Below are 22170 nucleotides of genomic sequence, written 5' to 3'. Positions count from 1 at the left end.
TCTGATTAAAATTTTTTGGTGGCATCGGTAGTCATCCCCTAAGTTCTGCCTAGCTGAAGCTTTAATTGCTCCTTGGTATGTGAGTATGCTATTGGAGCCTCTGCATTACTCTATGAATTGTAGTTCCGGATAAAGATGTGTAGTGGTGGTAACTGGTAGATTCAGTAGGACTTCCTGGTCAGCTGTAGGGGTTGTTCTCATTATCTCAGTGATGCTTCTCTGTCCAGTACCGAGGATCTGGACCGCCCTTTTGCATGTTTTAGTCCATCGAACTACTGATCCGTAGGCTATCATGGGTCTAACAACAGCTGACAATAAGTTTAGTAATCTTAAAAAATGCTGGGCTCTGATGCAGTCCCAAACGGGACTAACGTGTTGTGGCCAAGTATGTCGGAATGTGTCAATTAATGAAAGGTCATGTTATAGTACATCTATTATTGCATCTAGTTAATTATGCAAATGAGAAGCATAAGCATGGATCTGAATAAGATTCTTTTCTTTTAGTAATTGTGCATTTTAGTATTATGTACAATCGTTTGAAGGGACAGAAGTGGAGCGGTCGGACCCGTCCGTTGAAAATGAAATTTCGGGAAAATGGAAATCTGCTGTCGAACGGAATGGGAAAACGTGCGTCGCTCAGAGTGGAAAACTAATGGTCAAAAATGCGTCGAATTATCCGTTGAAAATCTTATGGGGGAATTATCTATGAGTGTTGAGTTATTTATTGCCCGTCCAGCTGTTAGGATCAATATGAAGTGAAATCGAGAAGGCAGTAAAGAGTTGGTAGGGTAGGAGGAATGGATGGTTGACACATATTTTCCATGAATTTGACGTTTCGCGTTATGAGCAAAGTAGTCTCGTTCAGCGGCCGATTCCGTTCCGTCAAGTTCAAAGGAGGCGAGTCGGACCGGGCCCGTATGATGTGAGAGGACGAGGCTGTCACTTAGCCCCTGTCTAGCTGTCCTTCGCGAAACTTATGCCTGAAAAATGGCCTCTGGAGACGGCGTAGACGAAATACAAGTGATCGACACATTCAACAAAATGAAAACGGAAGGGACCGCTTCCAACTACAAAGACGACGACAGCATTCGAGGAGGTAGGATTAACAGACGACCTTTTCAACGAGAATCCAATGCCGACCGACCACCCGTCCTTCGAGGCACACCCACCAACTCGACAATCTTAAAAAAAAAAACCACTAATTTTTTTAATTTTCCACCCCAACCATAGATTTTATTTCACCAAACGATAAAAGCTATAAAGAATATAAATTGCCTCGACAAAGAAAACCTACGGATCCTTTTTATTTCCTTTATCCCAATAACTCCCTTAAAAATTACATCGGTTAAAAAAGAAAAAAACTAATATACTTAACAATTCAAAACAAATATTGATCGAATTCAAAATATTTAAAGTTAGAAAGTATTGCTTATTAAAACTCATTGTCAAATCCCCTTTCAAAATAATCATGAAATCATCCCCCTCCCCCGAATTGAGTTTCTCTTTTACACCCAAATAAAATGATAAAAACGCTCTGCCTAATAAAATCTAAACATTAATTAACAAATGATTCTAAAGAAATAGGTTAATTAAAAGTATTTTCATGTTGAATATGTAAACAGTTGAAAAGTATTACACTGGATCTTTGGCCCTTAAAAACACCTTAGACCATTTTCTTATACATGTTATGTACCAACATACATACAGACAAATTGTATTTTTAATTTTAACGTTGTTTGATTTCTGTTCTTGTGCTTAATCGCTTTTGAGGTCATGGAGTTACGGTCAGACTTTGGCATGGAGATTACGCTTGAAAAAGAACACTTAAACCTACCGTATATATGTGCGATAGTTGCACATGTATTAAGTACAAGTTGTTTCTTTAATTTTAATCTTTTGTGATTGTTCACAATTGATTTTGAAGTCAGACGATTGAGGTTGAAGTTAAACACTGAGATCAGCTTTTCTGAATTAATAGACACTACAAATTGTAAATCCATATATGTTTGGTGGTCATAATTGACCATATTAATTATTACATTTAATTATTCTTTCTAAGGCCTTGATGCGCACTGCTCTAAGCCTCTAACCACTTGAGCTGTTGTGACTTTGCTACCCTCGAACACTAACTCCTCATCTCAACCTTCGAATTGTCCTTCTTTTTGCCATATTTTCATATATCGTGTAATTAGAATTCGATTCTCAGCGACTTATGTAATGGCCACAGGGAGCTGTTAGCAAAGTGATTACTTCTCTAATTATTGTGTGGTGTTTAGTGGCTGTTAGTTATGATTATTTGGAGATTGTGAGATTCGGTCTGGTGTGACGTAGATTAAAGAAAATGTTTTTCTAAAACCTTCCCTCACACCAGACCGCATCTCACAATCTGCAAATAATCTTTAATTATTGTATTAATCCATATATGTTTATAGTCATTATTGTCCATATTAATTATTCGTTTTATCTACTATCTTGGTTGAGTTGAAAAAGCAAGTGTCTTGAGCGGGATTCGAACTCACGGTCTTTGGGTCAATACACTGCTTCTCAAACCAGAAGTCGAAATAGCCCAAAGTGGTTAGAGCGATGTATTGAGTCGAAGGTCGTGGGTTCGAATCCTGCTCGTGACACAACTTTTTCATCTCAACCAAGACTAGATTAAAATAATAATTAATTGAAATAATTAATATGGTCAATTATGACTGCGAAACATATACGGATTTACAATTTGAAGTTCCTATTAATTCACCATAGCCTGTACTCAGTGCTTACACGTGCCACTCGGACACCAACTCTTCACATGAATGTACAATTTTTCAAATTTTCCCTTGAAACTATGAAAAAGTTAGTGTCATGAGCGGGATCTTGATATAAAAAAACATCTCATCAGCATATACATATGGTCGCACAAGTATACATACATTCAAGTTATTTGTGTGAGTTTAATCTTGTCATTGTTTGATCTTTACAACCAGTCACAATTGTTTTTTTGAAGTCAAGTAAGATTGAGGTTGAATTTAAGCACTGAGATCAAGCTTTTGAGAATCAATAGACACTTCAAAACATACATTTTTAATAATAATACATTATGTATGTGCACACATATATTTTATTTGTAAAATATTAATTAGTTGAAAAGAATTTATTTGATCAATCGGACCACAAAACCTAATAGATTATTTGTAAAGTTGCCATTGTTTGAGCTTACTGCTTCACAATTCATTTTGGGTATGGCCAAGTGGTTAGCGCTTGCAGTCCTGGGTTCAAATACCAGCTTAGCCTATGAATTTTTAATTGTGAATGATATTGAAAAAAAGTATTGTGAAATTGTTTGGCACCTCTTCTGTGTGACACCCAACGGGTAATTGGACATAAAGCCCTCTCCTGTATGACAGGAATTTCTTTTCTTCACAATTGGTTTTGTATCTGTGCCATATTCATACATACATCCACTTTGGCACTAACTACATAGAACTTATCCCTACAGCATATAATATGGACGCACAAGTATACATACATTAAAGTTATTTGTGTGAGTTTAATTTTGTGATTATTTGATCTTTGTAACGGTTCACTTTTTTGTTTTTGAGTCAAGGAAGATTGAGGTTGAAGTTATGCACTGAAATTAGACTTCTGAGAAGAAAAAACATGACACTTCAAAACCCCTTATATCTTTCGCATATAAATTAATAATGTATGTGCATACATATATGAAACAATTATTGCAGTTATTACTTGCTGCTAGTGTTTGAGCGTAGTGCTATTTTTCATAATTGGTTTTGTATTTTTGCCATTCAAAGTTTGGTGAAGAGGGCAGAATTCTGAGAATATACAGATTGGCACTTAATACAGAAAACTTATACATATAGCATATACTTGTAATACGGATGAAAAAGTATATGTACATTACAGTTGTTTGTGTGATTTTAATCTTGTGTGATTGTTCATAACTGGTTTTGAAGTCATACAATTGAAGTTGAAGTTAAAACTGAGATTAGACTTCTGAGAAGAAAAAACTGTCGCTTGACACTTCAAAACATCCTATCTTTCTCATGGGAATACATTATGTATGTGCATTCATGAACTGATTGTTGCAATTTTATTAGTTTTAAAGATGCCAGTGTTTGAGATTTTTGCTTGTGTGTGGTGATTAGTGACCGTTTGTCGATGATTGTTCAGAAATTGTGAGATGCAGTCTGTGTGATGTAGGTTTCAGAAAAACATTTTCTTCATCGTGCCAATGTTTTGATCTTTATTGAGATCATGTTCAGGGCCTGGGATTTACAAACGTTGTTTAAATTTAACAAAAACATGAAAGATGTGAAAAAAAAAGTGAATTTATACAATGCAAATAAATATATTTTTTTAAAATATTCAATTATTGCTTGTTCATAGTTGGTTTTGGGACTGCAGTGCCTGGGTTGTTATGGTGTCCTACTCGTATTTACCATGCTAGCCGTCTTGGGCTTGAATTTGGCCTAGTCCATGAATTTTTAATTGTGAATAATACGGAGATAGTATTGTGAACTTGTTTGACACCTCGTCCTTGACACCCAATGGTTGGACCTTAACCCCTTACGAATGACAGGAATTATTTTACTTTACAATTAGTTTCGTATCTGTGCCACATTTACACATACAACCACTCACAATAGATAAACATTGCTTTATTTATTCTGATTCATAATTGCAAAGTTTGGCACAGAGAACAGTTTTCTGAGAATGAACAGATTGTCACTTACTATAAAACTTACATCTATGGTGTACACAAACAATATGGTCGCACAAGTATTACATACATTACAGTTGTTTGTTTGAGTTTAATGTTGTTAATTGTGACTTTGCCATTGTGTGAGCTGCCATTGAACCGATTTTTGTAATTTAAAGATGTGCTAGTGTTTGAGCTTATTGCTTGCTAACTATTGGTTTTGGGGACCACAATGACTGAGTGGTTCAGCGGTTCCCAAACTCTTTCTGTTTCTGGCACCCTTAATATATCAAAATTTTTCGCAGCACCCCAAGTCAAAACAATGGTCTAACTCAGCGATAACTTTACAATAATAGTAGTAATTAATTACAGTAATAGTAAGAAAATGGTACATCTAAACCTCTAATTTTGTCTCTAATTTTATTTAATAAATAATCAAAACTACTGATTTTCTTATGAAATTAAAAAACTTGCCTTTTGAAAAGCGATTACACACTTAATAACAAAAATATAAAAGTGAATACTTTTCTTGAGCAATAATATAAAATGCACAATTGCAGCTGTCTCGTTAACATCCATATTGAGATTGGATAGCCACCAAGGTCTTAAATTTTAGGGTTTTATAAAGGGAGTTAAGTTTTATAAATATAATTTTTAAAAAAATATAATTTATAAGTTTTATTTTGTTTTTATAAATATAATATTATTTTTTATAGAAAATTTTCATGGCACCCTGGGGTGCCGTGGTGAACAGTTAGGGAATCACTGGGTTAGGGTGTATGACTCCTAACTGCCACACGGTACTGGGTTCAAATCTGGCATAGCCTATGAAGTTGTAATTGTGAATAATTATTTTAACTATTTACACTTTTTGTCTAAGGTCTTTGGTTAAGATGAAAAAGTTAGTGTCACAAGTTATAAAGTTGCCGGTCATTTATGACTACTAAACATATGGAATAATATAATAATTTCATGTGTGGGATTAGTGACCATTAGTCAATGATTTTTCGGAAATCGTGAGTGTGGTTTTGATTTTTATTGATATCATCTTCAGGGCTCAAAGTGTCTGTTTTCTGCGTAATTGTGCCATTCCTGTGTGTCTTGTTGAGAGTGGCACAATTATGCAGAAAACACGATAACGTTGGCACGATAAAGAAAATGTTTTTCTACAACCTATGTCACACCTGACCACATCTCATGATTTCCCGAATAATAATAATTACAGAAGTACTTACTTCACTAACAGCTCCCTGTGGCCACATCAAAAGTTGCTGAAAATCGAATCCTGATTACACAATATTTGAAAATATGGCAAAAAGAGGGAAAATTGCAAAGGTTGCAGGTTCAGATGGGGATTTGGTGGTGAATTGAACAGAAGATCGAGGGTTTGAATCACGCTCGTGACACTAATTTTTTCATCTCAACCAAAGACCTTAAATAAAAAGTATAATCAATTAACATAATTATATAGTCAATTATGACTGCTAAACATATATGGATCAATGGATATGGACTTCTTTGCATTTGACCCCCAAAGGGTAGTTCGACCTTAAACCCCTTCTGAATGACAGGAATTATTTTATTGTACAATTGGTTTTAATTCCTTGCCATATCCAAAACAGACTAATGAGAATGATCAGATTGGCACTAAATACAGAAAACTTATACCTATAGCATATACATATGATACAAACGCTCAAGTATACATAAATTACCGTCACAGTTCACAATTGTTTTGAGTGATAGGTTGATGTTAGGCACTGAGATCAGACTTTTGAAAATCCAATGATACTTTGTACTTGTAACTTTCTCATCAGAATACATTATGTATGTGCATACATATATTACCTGATTGATTCGGTTTTATTAATTGTAATGTCACCAGTGTTCACTTCTTGTTCACAATCAATTTTGTATCTTCTTATGTATCTTTGCCACATACATGCACACACCAAATGGATTAACATTGTTTTTCTATTTCTGTTGGTGTCAGTGTTTGATCTCTAAACTTTCATAAACTTTTTGAGGTCATGGGATTGCAAAGTTTGGCCCAGAGAACAGATTTCTGAGAATAAACAGATTGACATTTAACACATTCGTTACAGCAATGATTTGTAATGTCGCTCCCAAAGTATGGGAATTGGGTCATTCTGGACTACTCCCATAACAAAAGTGTAACATGCAAATGTATACCTGTCGTATATACATTCGTTAGAGTCTAGACTGAATAAAATATTTAATTATATAAAATATTTCATATAATTTTTGTCGTGATAACATTGCATTTTGTTGTGCTGTTAATATAACAATAAATAATTACATAAACTTAGTTTTATATGTGACAGATTGTTCGTTAAAAATAAAAAATGATTATTTTTAATTAATTCATGGTCATTTTTGCCTATTCTTGTTTCATTGAAGCTCTCAGATTTTTTCACTCAGTTATAAAGCGATAAAGCATGAATAATAAATCTTACCCAAATTTATTAATGGAGAAAGTATTCTATTACCAACTAGCAACATTACAATTCAATCAATTGTAATAATAAAGATAATCAACTAAAAAATAAGTAAAATAATAGATTCGCATTTCTTTTGGAATTTCTAAAACGGCACTTAGCCCGAACAAATATGCACTGAATTTATAAAAAAAAGAAGACAAAAAGCGAACAAACAGAATACTCATCAAACTCTAGATAACAAGGACATTGTTCTTATCTCCAAGGGCATGCACATTTTTCCACCTTTAGTCAGAATATTCTTAATTAAGTCGTACAACGCAATTTAAAAATTGACCCACATGTATATCATTAGAAAATTTAGTGTTCAACCTATAGACGGTAATTTTCACATGTTGATATAATTCTTTTGAAATATATAGTTCAAATTTTTTAACATAAAATTTACGCAGTTTTTATTAATTTTTCCAGATGAAGACGGAGGTGATGATTTTGGAAAGAAAGATGTAAGTTCAACAATTAAGATTTTTTTCATGATATATTATAGCTAATAAGTACATTAACTGCATTTCTTGTTGAAAAATTGACACAAACAATTTTAATGAATATGAATGAAATGTGCCAGTTGGCATAATGAAAATTGCTCCTATCAAATTTTTATTGCATGTCTCTTTTTGGAAAACAGGAAGAGATACTTTGTCAGACTAATTGAAACCATTATGGATCCAAAGATAAAGCCAAAAATCTTATAACTTATTAGAAGAGAGTGAGAAATTATGCTAATTCCCTGTAACATTCATTTCTGCAGTTAAAACCTCCACTAAAATGTTTAGTTGATATAATAGAGCTTGAAGACATTGAAATTGATACGAGTATAAAGAAAACATAAGTTGAATAAAAACAAATATTTGTTTTCAGGTAGTGCATGTGCAATTAAGACAAAAAATGTACTGCATGAAATTTGTTGATGAATATTAATTTCACTTAGAATACAATTGACAGTGTGAAAATAAGGAAAAAATTGTCTTTTATTCGTTAATAAAAAGATATTTTTTTAGTATAAGATTAAAAGAAAGAATTGATTTTTCATTTCAGGGTTCACTGTCTCGTCAAAATGGTGCGATGGCAAGGCATAAATCTGAGAGAGAGAAGAAACTTGGCCATCGAAGAGTTGGAACAGGGGGAGAGGTCACTTATAAAAAGGTAAATTATAGGAATTTGTATATAAGTTAAGTATATAATTGTTAAGTAGATATCTATCAATGTACAATGCCTTGTTGACATATAATGTATAAATAATTAGAATATTAGTTTTTTGCATATTTGTATATAGAATATTTTATTATTTTTTAAACTTCTTTTTAAGTATCAATTAACAGGCTTAAATGGAAATTTTTTTGATAATTTTTATTAAATGAGAGGGAGATTTTAAACAATTATCGCTCCCTCCGGCTGCAAGCGTACATGGTGGAACCAAACGCCATATCCCTCGTACTGAGCATGATCAAAAGTAAAAATGACAACTCTTTTTTGTTATGTACCGATTCGCTCAGTGCGTTCCAGAAGCTCAGGAGAAGAGCCTCCGTGGACCCCCTAATAAACGGGATAAAAGAACAGTTAAAGGGGATCAATGCAGTTGGGAAGAAGGTCGTGTTGGCATGGGTTCCTGGCCACATAGGGATAGACGGGAACGAAGAAGCAGACAGGGCGGCCAAAGTAGCCGCTGGAAGGCCCCATAACGCTTCCCAACCTATACGCCCAGTGGACCTAAAACTACTAATTTCAAACTGTAAAAAGAGAATGGGAAAACAGCTGGGCTCGAAGAAATAGAAATAACTCTGCCAAACTATGGCAGGTTAAGAAAGAAGTCGATCCCTGGTCCATGCAGAATGGTTCGAAAAGGGAAAAGGCCATACTGACAAGACTACACATAGGTCATACAAGAATAACGCACGGGCACCTTCTGGCCAGAAAGCGATTGCATAGGTGCCCGTTATGTAAGGATATAATAACGTTCAAACACCTAGCAATTGTAGAAGGCGTGATGTATATAGACAATATTTTGGCATATCATCGGACCTGTGCGTAGCCTTGGGGCACGGCAGCAGGCACAGATCGCTGTTCTGGTGCCTCAGGGCTATAGGGATTTTTAAATACATATAGTTTTATGTGTTTGTGTTGTGTCTGTGTTTAACTTTATGTTAATTTATTGGAATGAATGGAATTTTTTTAGCATGAAAGGAAGGGGTGATTTAACCATCCCCGAGGAATATCGAGTACTCTGGGGTGAGTGTGTGACGTGTGGAGAGTAAAAGTAAGTTATTAGTGAGAGTGGATTGGGTTCAACCCTGCCCCGAGGAATATTGAGTACTCTGGGGGAGTGAATGTGATCAGACGTCTGTTTCTTTCGAGTGTTGTGTTTGTGGTAATTTATTGTAATGAATGTAATTTATTAGCGTGAAAGGAAGGGGTTGCTTATAACCCCGCCCCGAGGAATATCGAGTACTCTGGGGTGAGTGTATGACGTCTTGAGAGTAAAAGTAATTTATTAGCGTGAAAGGAAGGGGTTGCTTATAACCCCGCCCCGAGGAATATCGAGTACTCTGGGGTGAGTGTGTGACTCTTGGAGAGTAAAAGTAAGTTATTAACAAGAGTGGAGAGGTTTCGACGCCGCCCTGAAGAATATTGAGTACTCTAGGGGAGTGAATGTGACCAGACATCCATGTTTGTGGTGATGTATACATATGTACTGTATGTTTTGTTTCTATTCTGTATTTGACAACCAGAGGTAAAAATGAGAGACTAACATTCTAGGATATCAACGTAGTATATATTTGAAATCAGAGAGTCAGTAACCAGAACGAGACGCTCAAATGGCTGCAGTTTAAAACAAAATATGCGTGAAAGAAGAGAAAAAGAAGGAAAATATGGAGAGGACCGGTGATGACCTTAGCTGTTTGTCGGCCCATAAATTTCCCATTTTATTATTATTTTATTAAATGTTTTTCTTTTATTAGTGATAGAAAGTTTGAAACTAAATTTTTGTTAAATTAACATTAGGGAAAAAGGGAAACTGCTGTTATTTATAGATGGTTGATTAGGAATGATAATTATCTCAACCAAATAGTAGACTCTTTAGTAGTTCATTACCAAAACCTAAATTTGAACCTTAAGTGAACTCAGTTAGTTTCAATATTTAATCTTAATATCTTCTTCTTTCTTAATTGAAAATTTATGATTAAAGGAATTAGGAAGGACAAGTAATAATATGTTTTGTTCAATTGATCTTTTTCTAAAATCTTTATTTGTTCCTTATGTGGTTCATTATGTTTGGCTAAATAGGTGTTTGTATAAATGGGATTTTAGAAATCCAGCAATGATTTGATACACCGTGTGATGTAGTCAATCAGAGGTGGTCCTCACTTTTAACCAATTTTAACCACTTTAACCAATTTTTTTCAAAATACACAACAACACTTTACAGATCCAAACAACTCAAATCATGGGATCGATTCAACTCGGAATTCAGCATGCTGTCGGTGGATTGGCGTCAAAGCCGGAACGTGACTTGCTAATGCAGGACTTCATGACAGTGGAGACAACAACGTTTGCTGCTGATGGCAGCAGTCAAACGCCAGCCCATCACTATTCAGAGTTCACTTTCAAGACTTACGCACCGATTGCTTTCCGCTATTTTAGGGATCTATTTGGAATTCAGCCAGATGATTTTTTGGTAAGTCGTGAAATCAAAAGTGTTTCATTTCGAATTTATGAAATATCAATTTTTGTTTTGTTTTTTCCTTTGCAGATATCATTCTGTAGTTCACCTCTTAGAGAATTGTCAAATCCTGGTGCTTCTGGTTCTATTTTCTACCTTACCGCTGATGATGAGTTTATTATAAAGACAGTTCAGCATAAAGAAGGGGAGTTTTTGCAAAAATTACTTCCTGGATATTACATGGTAAATTTAAAAATTTAATTGTAAACAGTGATAGATTATTTTTGGTAAAAAACCTAGAATAATGGGATTACTTTCCTTTATTCATACACCATTGTAATCTCATGAAATCATTGTTTTTATCTTTGACATTGATCACATTGTCGATTAAAACAGTATTAGTTTAATCAAGATTATCTCATTTCTGTTTCAATATTGAATAAAAGTGGAAAGCAATTTGATTAGTTGAACAAATATAAACATTATTATCAATCCATATATTATTTAATATTATGTCTTGTTATATTTTCAGAATTTAAACCAAAATCCTAGGACATTATTACCAAAGTTTTTTGGACTTTATTGTTATCAAGTATGTTATTTATATTTTACAAGGAACTTTTACATTTTTGCTATGTAAAAATTTTCAATATAAAACTGCTTTTAGTGTAACCATAAAAACATTCGAATAGCTGCTATGAACAACTTACTGCCATCTTCAATACCCATGCACCAAAAGTATGATCTGAAGGGTTCTACATACAAGAGAAAAGTAATGTTTTTAAATTGTAAAATGAACCTTTTTTTAACTTGTCTTTTTTCTCCTCCAGGCATCTAAGTCTGAAAGAAATAAAAAATCTCCGACTTATAAAGATTTAGACTTCATGGATCACCACCCCGAAGGAATATTTCTGGAAGCAGACACATACACTGCTCTTGTAAAAACGATCCAAAGGGATTGTCGGGTGAGTGTTGTCCTATTATAAACTCTCCAAACAATTTTTTTAAAAACCTTATATTAATACAGTTTTTAAATTCCAGGTGCTAGAAAGTTTTAAAATAATGGATTACAGTTTACTTGTTGGTGTACATAATTTAGATCAAGAATCTCGTGATAGAAGTAAGGTGAGTGTCTCTCTCTTGATTGTTAATTTTCATGATTAATTACATCATTTGTTTTTAATTTCGTCATTCGATAACATAGGATTTAGCAGAACAAGAACCGGCAGAAAGCGAGCAGCGAGGACTCCAAAGGGCGAGGTCCATTAATAGACACAGACTGGTAGCACATTCCACAGCAATGGAGAGTATACAGGCTGAGAGCCAACCTATAGACCACCAAGGCGACGTCCCGTTAGTATTTTTAATACAAATTGCCAAGCTGATTTCGACTGAATGTCAATTTATTTCCCCAGTCCTGGTGGTATTCCAGCAAGAAATGCAAAGGGCGAACGTCTTCTTCTTTATCTAGGTATTATCGATATCCTTCAGAGCTACAGGTTGAAGAAAAAGCTGGAGCACACCTGGAAATCAATTTTACATGATGGGGTACTTTTTTAAAATTTAATACACAATGCTGTTTTACAATCAAATTAATTAATTTTGTTTTTAAAAGGATTCAGTCTCAGTCCATAGGCCAGGTTTCTATGCACAGAGGTTTCAAGACTTCATGGCAACTACAGTTTTCAAGAAAATACCATCCCGTGAGTTTTATTACAATCATAATAAAATTCGCTTTGTATATATAATGGACCTTGTTTTTCTGAATTGTAAATAGGCCCTAGACACAAGAAAAGAATATTATTATACTTCATATTGGCCCTATAAATTGCAAATATGGAAATATATTTTCATATTTCATGTATAGTAAATGAAAGTTAAAGAAATTTAACTTTGAGAGAGAAAAAAAAACTAATAACATAAAAGAATTAATTTTCAGGGTGTTCTACCTTGGGCAGGGGATATTTCACATCAATAATGTCCATACATCATTATGCTTATTTGAAATACATAAAAACTTAAAATGATTGTTTATGAAAATAAATAATTGAAAACTTTTAATGTTATTTTTTAAGAAAGAAATTAAATGCAGATGTAGTTCATGGAGTCCATTAATTAGGCTGATTTTGAGACATATAAATTTTACTAGGAAAATATATAATAAAATAATTTTTAAATTGTTATTGTTTTGAACAGTTGGAGTCCAGAATATACTTTCTCATAATTTTTAGTTTGAATTTTTTATGTTTGTCTTGAAAATATTTTGGTTTTTTACAAAATGTTCGCTACAAGAAAAGGAAAGTAAATGTCTTGCCCTTATTTTTATTGTTGTTTAAATCCGGCCCTATTTATCAAACTTTAAAAATATTTGAGAAGGACTTGTTATACAATTAGACCCTTAGTAGTTTTATTAAAATTGTCATTTGCACATCCAAAGTACTAAAATGCTGAATGTTAACATAATTAATGGTTTTATTTAGAAAAGTAGAAGTTCAGTTTAATTGTGATCTTGAGTTTTCCTCTGTCTTTTTTCCATCATCCCGGGGTGATTGTGCAACTGCAGTTATGTCATTGATTTATTGTTGAGCAATTGGTTGGAACTCGACGAACAATAATTGCCAAATTTTCTTGGATCTATTTTGCAATTAACAGTTTCAAAAACTTTGATCGACATTGCTGCAGTCGACTGACCCATTAAACCAAATTCATTGTTTTACCCTTTGTACTTAACATTATTAGACAAACTGACAGTTTTTGTTTTTACAAATTGGATTTTTAGCTAGTAGAAGTTTAAATTCCGGCTCGTAGTTGTCCACTATTTCTTTTCTTACAATTACTAACTTTAAAGAGTTTTTTAACATTATCAAATTTTTAATAAATAATGCAATTAGAACTTCACTGACAGTTTATATTAATGTAAACATAATACACATTTTTTTATGTAAGTAGCTCCCATAATTTTGTAATTTTGTACATTTAAAGGAAGTAGGCGACATCATAGATCTACAAAGTTTTTTTTTTCATTTTTCCTTGGTTTTGGTAAAGTTTAAAAAATTATCTTGTTCTCATCTCTGTGGGCTATATCTAAAAGGTAAAATTAATGCATGATTCTCATTTTCTAATTAGTGAATGATGTTCATCTGGGATATAGGGGAAAAAACTGTGAATGTAAAATTGTTGTTTTATTGATTAATAAAAAATGCACATGTATATCTAATTATATAAAATCAAAGTGGTATGGTATTGAATGACTTACCAGCTTTGATCACTGTCTTTGATGTTTGCTCGGGAGAATGTTTTCACGCATAATCCTGGTCCCTAAAATTCATCTTATACATAGTGTTTTTGCATTATTTTCTCTTTTAATATATACACTTACTACATATACCGACTGTCAGTTATCTTTTAGATATCTCATCATTGAATAGAATTATTAGTTCAATCCTTGTGCTAATACAGTACAAACTTATTTGTTTTGGTTTATTCTCAAGAACCTTTGTTTTAGAATGAGTAAGATGGGATTTTTGTGGATAAAAAATAAAAAGGTCCTTGAGTTGTTTTGCATGATTTGGTCAAATATCAATGTTTATAATGATATATTGATTTAACTGACGATTTCATAAAAGGGGCTGAAAGTTTGATTTTTTTAAATGTTATACTTTCTGTTTTAATTCCATTTTAAACTCTCTAGTTGTCGTGTTATTTTTGTAAGAAAAAGGGGCCAAAAATGTTATGTCAGCAAACTCATTGTAAATTAAACGATCTCCTGATGGATTTTTATTTGCATCCACTGTCAGAATGATGTGTTATTGCATAAATTTTCTTTTTCAAATTGAGAACTGCTTTGACAAAATTGTTAAAACATTTGTATTTTCTCTTCCAAGTGGACTTGCCCGAAATAAAAGGAAACCATAGAAAATTTAGGACGCTCGTCACAAGTTATATAGGTAAACACAAAGTTTCAACAAATGCACGCAATTGGATAAAACATTACTTGGATCATTTAAGTCATTTTATTTTGTTTTATTTTATGGGAATATTTTATTGGAATATTTTATTGATGACACTTTTATGGATAATAATAAACATTTATTTTGCTTTGAAATATCACTAATGCTTTTAACTAATTGATTTTCTTTTGCTTTTAAATAACTAGACATTTTTTTAAATGTAATTTTTCTAATACAATAAAGAAAAACCCATCAAAATCCTTACTTTTTTAACTGCCTCTAAGGCAACTCTAATTTAAACAAAAGATTATTCTATTTTTTATTATAATACATTATAACTGGCACATATTCCAATTTTTATTTCATTATGTTATTTTATTATTACTATTATTATTATTACTTTTTTTTTGGGCGGTTTACATACTATAACAGTAGGATTTATTCAACCGTTCTAATATTTATGTTTCTAATGCTTTCAGTGTTGTGTGCATGTTGTGAGTTGTTCACATGTGTTCACATGGTAGATTGTTAGCATGAAGTTTTACACACATATATTGAAGGGTGGCTTATTCAGGGATCTTTTGTACTTTACTAAATAAAAAAAAAAACCTGTCACTACTCTGTTTTTTAAATTGACTTTATTATTTTCAGCCTTAAAACACTCGCCTTCCAAGAGAAAAAGCATTTCAAGACCTGTTCGGGCACAAGACTCTACAGAAGTGGACGGAACAGGTAACTCTTCACAAATTCCATGTTAATGAATTAATAATAATTGACCTTTAGCATAGATGATGATAGGGTTTACATTTCTAATCATATTTAATACCCAATTTGTTTTTAATTTTTTTATATAAAACTAAACAATAAATATTGCAGGCTAGGTTAAACAGACAATTTTGTTTATTTTTTAAACGGAGCTATTTCAACTAAATACCAGGGTTCTGGCGTTTTTGAAAAAATTCCATTTGTAAGTAGGCTGGGTTTGAATTCAGGGCCACTGGATTTGAACGCAGGACCTTTACAATAATCAGTCGCCATGTTAATGCTTTAACACTTTACTTCCACTGACTTCCCTAAATGTATTTTTAAAACATTATTTAGTAAACATAAATTTTCATCTACCCTTTTAAACTAATGAATCTTTCATTTTTACTGGTTTTATGTCAAAAAGTTGAAATTTTCTTATGCCAATGTCATCTTTTTTTAACAGAAAACTTTTTGACTTAATTTAAAATATCCTATTTCCATTCGGATGTATACAAAATCACTATTAAGGGTTTATTATATCTGATCATACTGTCCTAACAAAAGAGCTGATCGACCTGGACAATTAGGTACGATCAAACTAAAGATTTATCACCTCGTGAACCTCACCACAACTCGTTCATTTACAAAAATAATTACTGTTCATAAAACCCATTACTAATTAAATTTTAAATACATTTCATTGTGTTTAATGCATAAACGATTAGATGAAAAATTTCTTTCTTGTAGGCTTTTTGTTGAAAGTGTTTTAACCCTTGAATCAACATGTTGATTAAATCTTGCCTGCGAGCTGATGCACTTTATTGACCAACTGATTTTTCCCATTTTTTCATAAAAACCTCAATTTTTATATATTTATTATGTGTGGTCCTATTCTTTGAACCTATAAAGTATAATAAACTTAAGGTTTTGTTGTCTCCTTCATGTCCCTTTCGCGAGAAAAGTGATGGCCTTGAATTTTGTCCCAGATAAATTCCAATTCTGCGGGCTCTGGTTGCTCTTCAGAAAACATCAGAAAATCATCAGGGGAAAAATATCTTCTTTCTCTAAACAAAATGTGTATAGTAATTAGTAAAATTCAGCTCCAACAGTTTCATATAATGAATAATTTCATGTGATAAAAACAAAAATACTCACTTTGACATAATAAAGTGATCTAAGTGTAAATCAACAAAAAACATGAATCATAGTGAAACCTGATAAAAACTATGCTATTTGTGACTTGTCCACAACAATCCAAATAGCATAGCGAAAAGGTACCCAGATGAACAGACCTTCCAATACTCCCTACTGTTTACCATAAGCAAGTTTTGCCCAGTGGTGCACTAAAGGGTTAAATAGAATTACAGTTTTTATTATAATTTAAAAACATTTTCAAGAAAAAGCCTAAAAAACAGAAATTCTTTATCTATAAAAATAAAAAGAAGGACAACAATATTAAAAAAAAAAAATCAACAAAATTAGTCAAAATTGATCATTTTATTTTTGATAAACAAAATAAATAATTACAGCTTCAATAAGATTAACTATATGTTATAGAAAAAGAGGTCGTACTGACAAATATGAATTATAAATATTTGTTTGAACTGTTAATTAATTAAAAAGAAACATCTTAATAAATTAACATTTTATTAAATTCCATAGCAGGCACTTCTGGCAATGGACATAGCAAGCCAAGTAAGATTATAATCTATCACTGAATATTTAAGGAAGTTGTAGCTCTAATGATTAAATCTTATAATTATCATGCTTTCATGTTGACTCATTTTATTGCTATAAGCATTAGATATTCATAAATAATTACATTTAAAAGAGCTAGTGTTTTTGGTTTAACTTCGAGTTTATTTTAGGCTCCATTCACTTGATAATTGTTTGAACTTTCATTTTAAGCTGTGCTTAATTATTGGATACTGATATTAAAAATTCATTTTGCTCTTTTACTAATCAGTACAGCAATTTTCACCAATTTATGGTACAGTGTTTTAGTACAATTTTGTTATTAGCTTCAAAATGCAAGGCATACAATGCATGCAAGAAATGTATGATTAAGTAAGCATGAATTTATTAGACAGATAATCTGAAAAATTATAAAATCAAATAGGGCAATAATATTACTACATTGATAAGAAAATGCTGTACTGTCTTAAACTTATACAAAGCTAAAAGTTTCCTTTTTTTCAAAACAGTCAATATTTCAATGGCTATTTAATTTGTATATTATAAGAATAAATAAAATAAAAATAAAAACGAATAATACAACAAAAATTGAGCGGATGTGGATTTGTGCGGGATGATAGGTTCACCAGAGGCGGCAACTTCACCTCCTCCTCCTTCCTATCCATCAGTTCTTAAGGACAAGCCAAGCTCCGCAGCACCTGCCCAACCAGCACAGACTAAGGCCCCACCACCTGTTCCTCCTCGTGGCCTACCTAGGAAACATAATACAGGTCCATTTAATTATCTTCAACACTGTGGACAACTTCATTTGTACCGAATGAGTTGTTACATAACGCAGTTATGGCTAATCATTCTTTTGTTATTTTTTTGCACTTTGCTTGGATTTTAATGAGCATATTCACTTGCACTAGGAGCAATTATTGTGTTTGAATGCAACATGTTAGTTATCACATAAAGTTAAGCTACTTATTCATATTACACTGAATTTATTGGCTGAATTTTATTTTATTGACTTTTCTAAAAATTATAAGCTTGAAAGCTTAAAAAAATCTTCATTATGTCTTTGATTGTTTTTTAAATAATGAAGAGCCGCATGTTAATTTATCTTAAGTGTGCTTCATGTTTCCCACCTGCCCAAACAAAGAATGTTAATTATTTGTCACATTCTTTATTTTTCTTGGGGTTTATTTCCACTCCTACACAAACCTATTGTATAGTCAAAAATATTTTTGTTGTTGAGATTTTTAATCAAAATTACGTGTATTAATTTAAGAATAATAAAATGAAATCAAAACCATTTAAAAATTTATAAAGGTTTAAATAAAATCACACTAGACAATTAGTCGGTTTAGTTTGAAATTAATGATTCAAGATAAGGAAGTTGAATAATTTACAGTGATTAATGAGATTGTTAATTGTGTGTAAATAAATATAAATCTGCTTGTAATGTTTTTACAAAGTAGAAAGTTGATGTTACTGATTAAAAGATAATTTCTTATCTATAAGAACGAAATCTGCCTTTAGTCAGAGATACAGTGATAGTCAGATATTATTGATAGCACTTTTGCTGTTTATCTCAGTATACTAACATTCAGTACCCTCAAGCATAGCACAACACAACAGCTATGTATGTTGCTCCATAAAAAAAGTAGCTCACTTTGAAATTTTGATTTCTTTTTTAAATTCACAATGTTTTGGCCATATTTTTGTTTTACTATTTCAAAAATGGTTTAATAATTATAATTAGATGGAAAGTATTTGTTTTTGTTGCCGATTGTGAGACAAAACTTCTTAATTCCTGATTTGATTTAAAATACCCACAATGTAAAACATCAAGGGCATTTAATCCTTTAAAAATGCCTTTAATAACTGTTGTTACAAACAAAATGATTATGAAAATGCCTATAGTTAGCGAGCAAGTTGCCTGTGCTATTGTACTCGTGAGGATAGAAGAAAAACGTGTTATGAGGTGTGAGTTTTAGATTTGCCTGGGTAATCAGCAATACAGGGAGATTGCCAAGGTTTATGATGCCTAGAGCCAGGGGACCAGACAATAACCACATAATTGCACACCCTGAGAAATCGTTTTTCCTCTGCTTCTGAAATGTCCCAAAGACTTTGAACCATGCAGGATGTGTTAGTTAATGTTGAAAAAGTAAGAAAAAGACTGGTAGAAAAGAGTCTACACCGAAGAAAGCCAGTATCGGGTTCAGCGCTTACCAGAGACCATTGTTGGGACTGCTTAGATTTTGGAAGGGTACGCTGACTTAAAATAGAAACTGTATGGAGGAATTTAATGTTTTCAGATGAGTCCCAGTTTTCTGAATCATCCCAGAAAGATGTCTTGTGTTTTTGTTGTTTGTGTTTATCGAGCATCTGTAAAACGCTACAGCCAATACAACAATTCTAAAAGGGAATACATGTTTGGATGTGATTCAGTTGTGGTGTGGAGTGGAATTTCTTTGGAGGCAAAAATGGAGTTGCATGTTTTTAATAGGCTGTCACTTAATTCTTATTTATGCAAGATAATGCAAAACCTTATCACTAGTATGCAGTACCTTCGAGATGTCACTATTCACATTGTAAGATGGCCAACCCGATCCCTGATATGAACCCCATTGAACTCTTGGGATAAGCTCGAATGTTGGGTAAAACAAAGCAATATTTCTCCTACATCCTTTATTATTTTATTTTATTTTAAATAATGGATACCAGGAACTGGAGGAGTTTCCCCCAAGCACTGCAGCTATAGTGTACAGCTTATTGTACTAACTTCCTGGCTTCATTTTTTGGGTGCTTGCGACACGTGTGTGACTTTGAGCCCCCGATGTGCCGGTGTTCTTCCGTCGAAGAAACTCAATTTTGAAGGGGGTTGGGATCAAATTCAGGGTCGCAGGCTGAAGTCCGACCCTGCCCCAGACCTTCTATTGATGAGTGCCATTTCAAATTTTTTTTGTGGCTACCAGTCCCCTTAGGCATTAGAAAAAACGTCCAGAGGCGACGGCGGGAATTGAACCGACAACTGCAGGATCTACTAGCTGAGAGTCTGACACTTTAACAACTCAGCTACCACGGTCCCCCCCCCTTAGTTGAAAGTTGGTTTATTTGTGATTTGGGATGAAATTCCTTGACATGATTAATGCCGAATTATGAGCATGTTGAGAAGATTAGAATTTGTAATAAAAGCAAGAAGAGGTAACCCATCATATTAAAGATTTTTAAGTTTGTGTTATAATGTTTTATATTATCCACAAAATTGATTTTTTTTTTAAATTTTCATTTATTTATTTATTTTTTAAGAGGTATTTTTATTTTCACACTAACCAAATCTTTTAATAAATACCTGAATATAAAAAATATAGGTGTTGATATTAGCAAAAAAGCAAGTACATACAAATTATTAAAATTTCAAAGTGGGCCAATTTGTTTGTGCAGAGCAGTGTATTTAAGCAAACAAGTCTCTTTCACACACAAAAATATGAACTCAAAGTAGTAAAACTGTTTAAGCAAAATACATGTCTATGATAGTTGTATCTTCTTATCCTGCAGAAGAGAACAGCCATGCCATTTAAGTGTCTGATTCTCATATTTGTCATATTCGTTAGAGTTTTTGGTTTGAATCCTAGAATTATTCATGGAATTTTATATGAGAATGATTTTAAATTAGAAATTATTATAATGTGATCGGACCCTCATCCACAATCCCAGTGAATAGTATGGGAGGAATACTATTCATACCTTTTTAAAAATATTGAACAACACACTTACTCCACCATTTATCATTTCTGAAGTCACAACTATTGAATATTATTTTATTCAGGATGGATTGGATAATGAACAAAGTTTTAAGTTTCATAGACTTTTGTATATTTCTTTCTCTGGTGGTTAGATTTTGTTTGTTCATTATTGCACTATTAGTTTAATCATCATATATCCAGAATTTTTATTTCAAACGAACATAAGTTGTCTTGATTTGCATTATTTTTTTGGGGTACTGGGAAATGTGAAAAAACATGCTTAGTTTTTTACCAAGCTAACTTAGAAATAAAACGCTAAAAATTATAATAAAAGTAACACATAGCTATATTTTTGAAATTTTCCGCTGACATAAGCACGTTCTAAGACAAAAATAATTAAGTAAGTAATTAGTTTTTGAAGAATGATTGGCTATAACTTGCAATTGTATATGCTTCAAAGTAGTCCACTCTGTAGTTGATAATTGCGCTTTTTAACATAGTTTGACTTTTTTCACATATATTAGCAACCCATATTTGTTATTTGCATATAAGTTATAGGCCCAGTGCATTTGTTTGTTGTAGGAAGTTATTGAGTGTGTTAGTTGTTTTAACAAATTAAACAAGTTTCTAGTCAATTTACACTTTGCTGTAAATCCAAAATTCAAGCATTGAATAACAATGAGTAATTAAAAATTCCATGCATGGTTTGTTATTAATTAAAATGTTATTATTTTATTTTATTAATCTCTTCTACAGAGTTTTTTTGTTTCTCTTTTGTGCACCATTTATCTCATTACAACCAATTTATTTATTCTATGTATTATGTACTGTTTAGGTGTCTTTTGTTACTTTGTATAATTTTTATTTACACTGTTTTATTATTTATTGGGGTAAGTTCATCAGTGAACGGTAGAAATATGATAACAATGATAATGAGACCATTATTTTTTTAAACATATTTCTATTATCTGTTATATAATTATTTGAAATAGGCAGTAGCCTGAAGGAGCAAGGTCAGATCTACGAGGTTTGTTAGAAGCTATATAAGTATTTTCAATAAACACAGACAAGTTGAAAATACTTATTTTTTATTCACCCCTTGTATGAGAATTAAAAAAAAGTATTGAGTTAAAATAAATTTTAATTAAGGTGTTTTGAA

At 32.3% G+C, this 22170-nt stretch overlaps 1 protein-coding gene across 16 annotated transcripts in view; it reads left to right on the top strand.

The window, feature by feature from the left end:
* Positions 1-742: 742 nt before the first annotated feature.
* Positions 743-22170, top strand: part of LOC106674100 (phosphatidylinositol 4-phosphate 5-kinase type-1 alpha) — a 39653-nt gene continuing 18225 nt past the window's right edge. For 3 of the 16 annotated variants that reach the window (XM_014406597.2, XM_014406599.2, XM_014406598.2), the window contains exons 1-16: positions 750-1096; positions 7636-7670; positions 8260-8367; positions 10649-10897; positions 10973-11125; positions 11415-11474; positions 11550-11654; positions 11713-11847; positions 11924-12007; positions 12087-12235; positions 12298-12430; positions 12498-12585; positions 14767-14829; positions 15484-15564; positions 17242-17274; positions 17895-18044. In XM_014406597.2, coding sequence (XP_014262083.1) covers positions 988-1096; positions 7636-7670; positions 8260-8367; positions 10649-10897; positions 10973-11125; positions 11415-11474; positions 11550-11654; positions 11713-11847; positions 11924-12007; positions 12087-12235; positions 12298-12430; positions 12498-12585; positions 14767-14829; positions 15484-15564; positions 17242-17274; positions 17895-18044 — 1735 coding nt within the window. In that variant the 5' untranslated portion in view covers positions 750-987. Of the gene's footprint in view, positions 1097-7406; positions 7546-7635; positions 7671-8259; positions 8368-10648; positions 10898-10972; positions 11126-11414; positions 11475-11549; positions 11655-11712; positions 11848-11923; positions 12008-12086; positions 12236-12297; positions 12431-12497; positions 12586-14766; positions 14830-15483; positions 15565-17241; positions 17275-17894; positions 18045-22170 lie in introns of those variants that run through there. The other 13 variants (XM_014406590.2, XM_014406594.2, XM_014406603.2 and 10 more) reach the window with 11 other exon arrangements.

Source organism: Cimex lectularius, unplaced genomic scaffold, assembly GCF_000648675.2.
Source record: "Cimex lectularius strain Harlan isolate CLEC.00 unplaced genomic scaffold, Clec_2.1 scaffold177, whole genome shotgun sequence".
In the NCBI taxonomy this organism is placed as follows: domain Eukaryota; kingdom Metazoa; phylum Arthropoda; class Insecta; order Hemiptera; family Cimicidae; genus Cimex; species Cimex lectularius.
The sequence above is the reverse complement of the archived record's forward strand: the minus strand, read 5'-3'. Positions and strand labels throughout refer to the sequence as shown.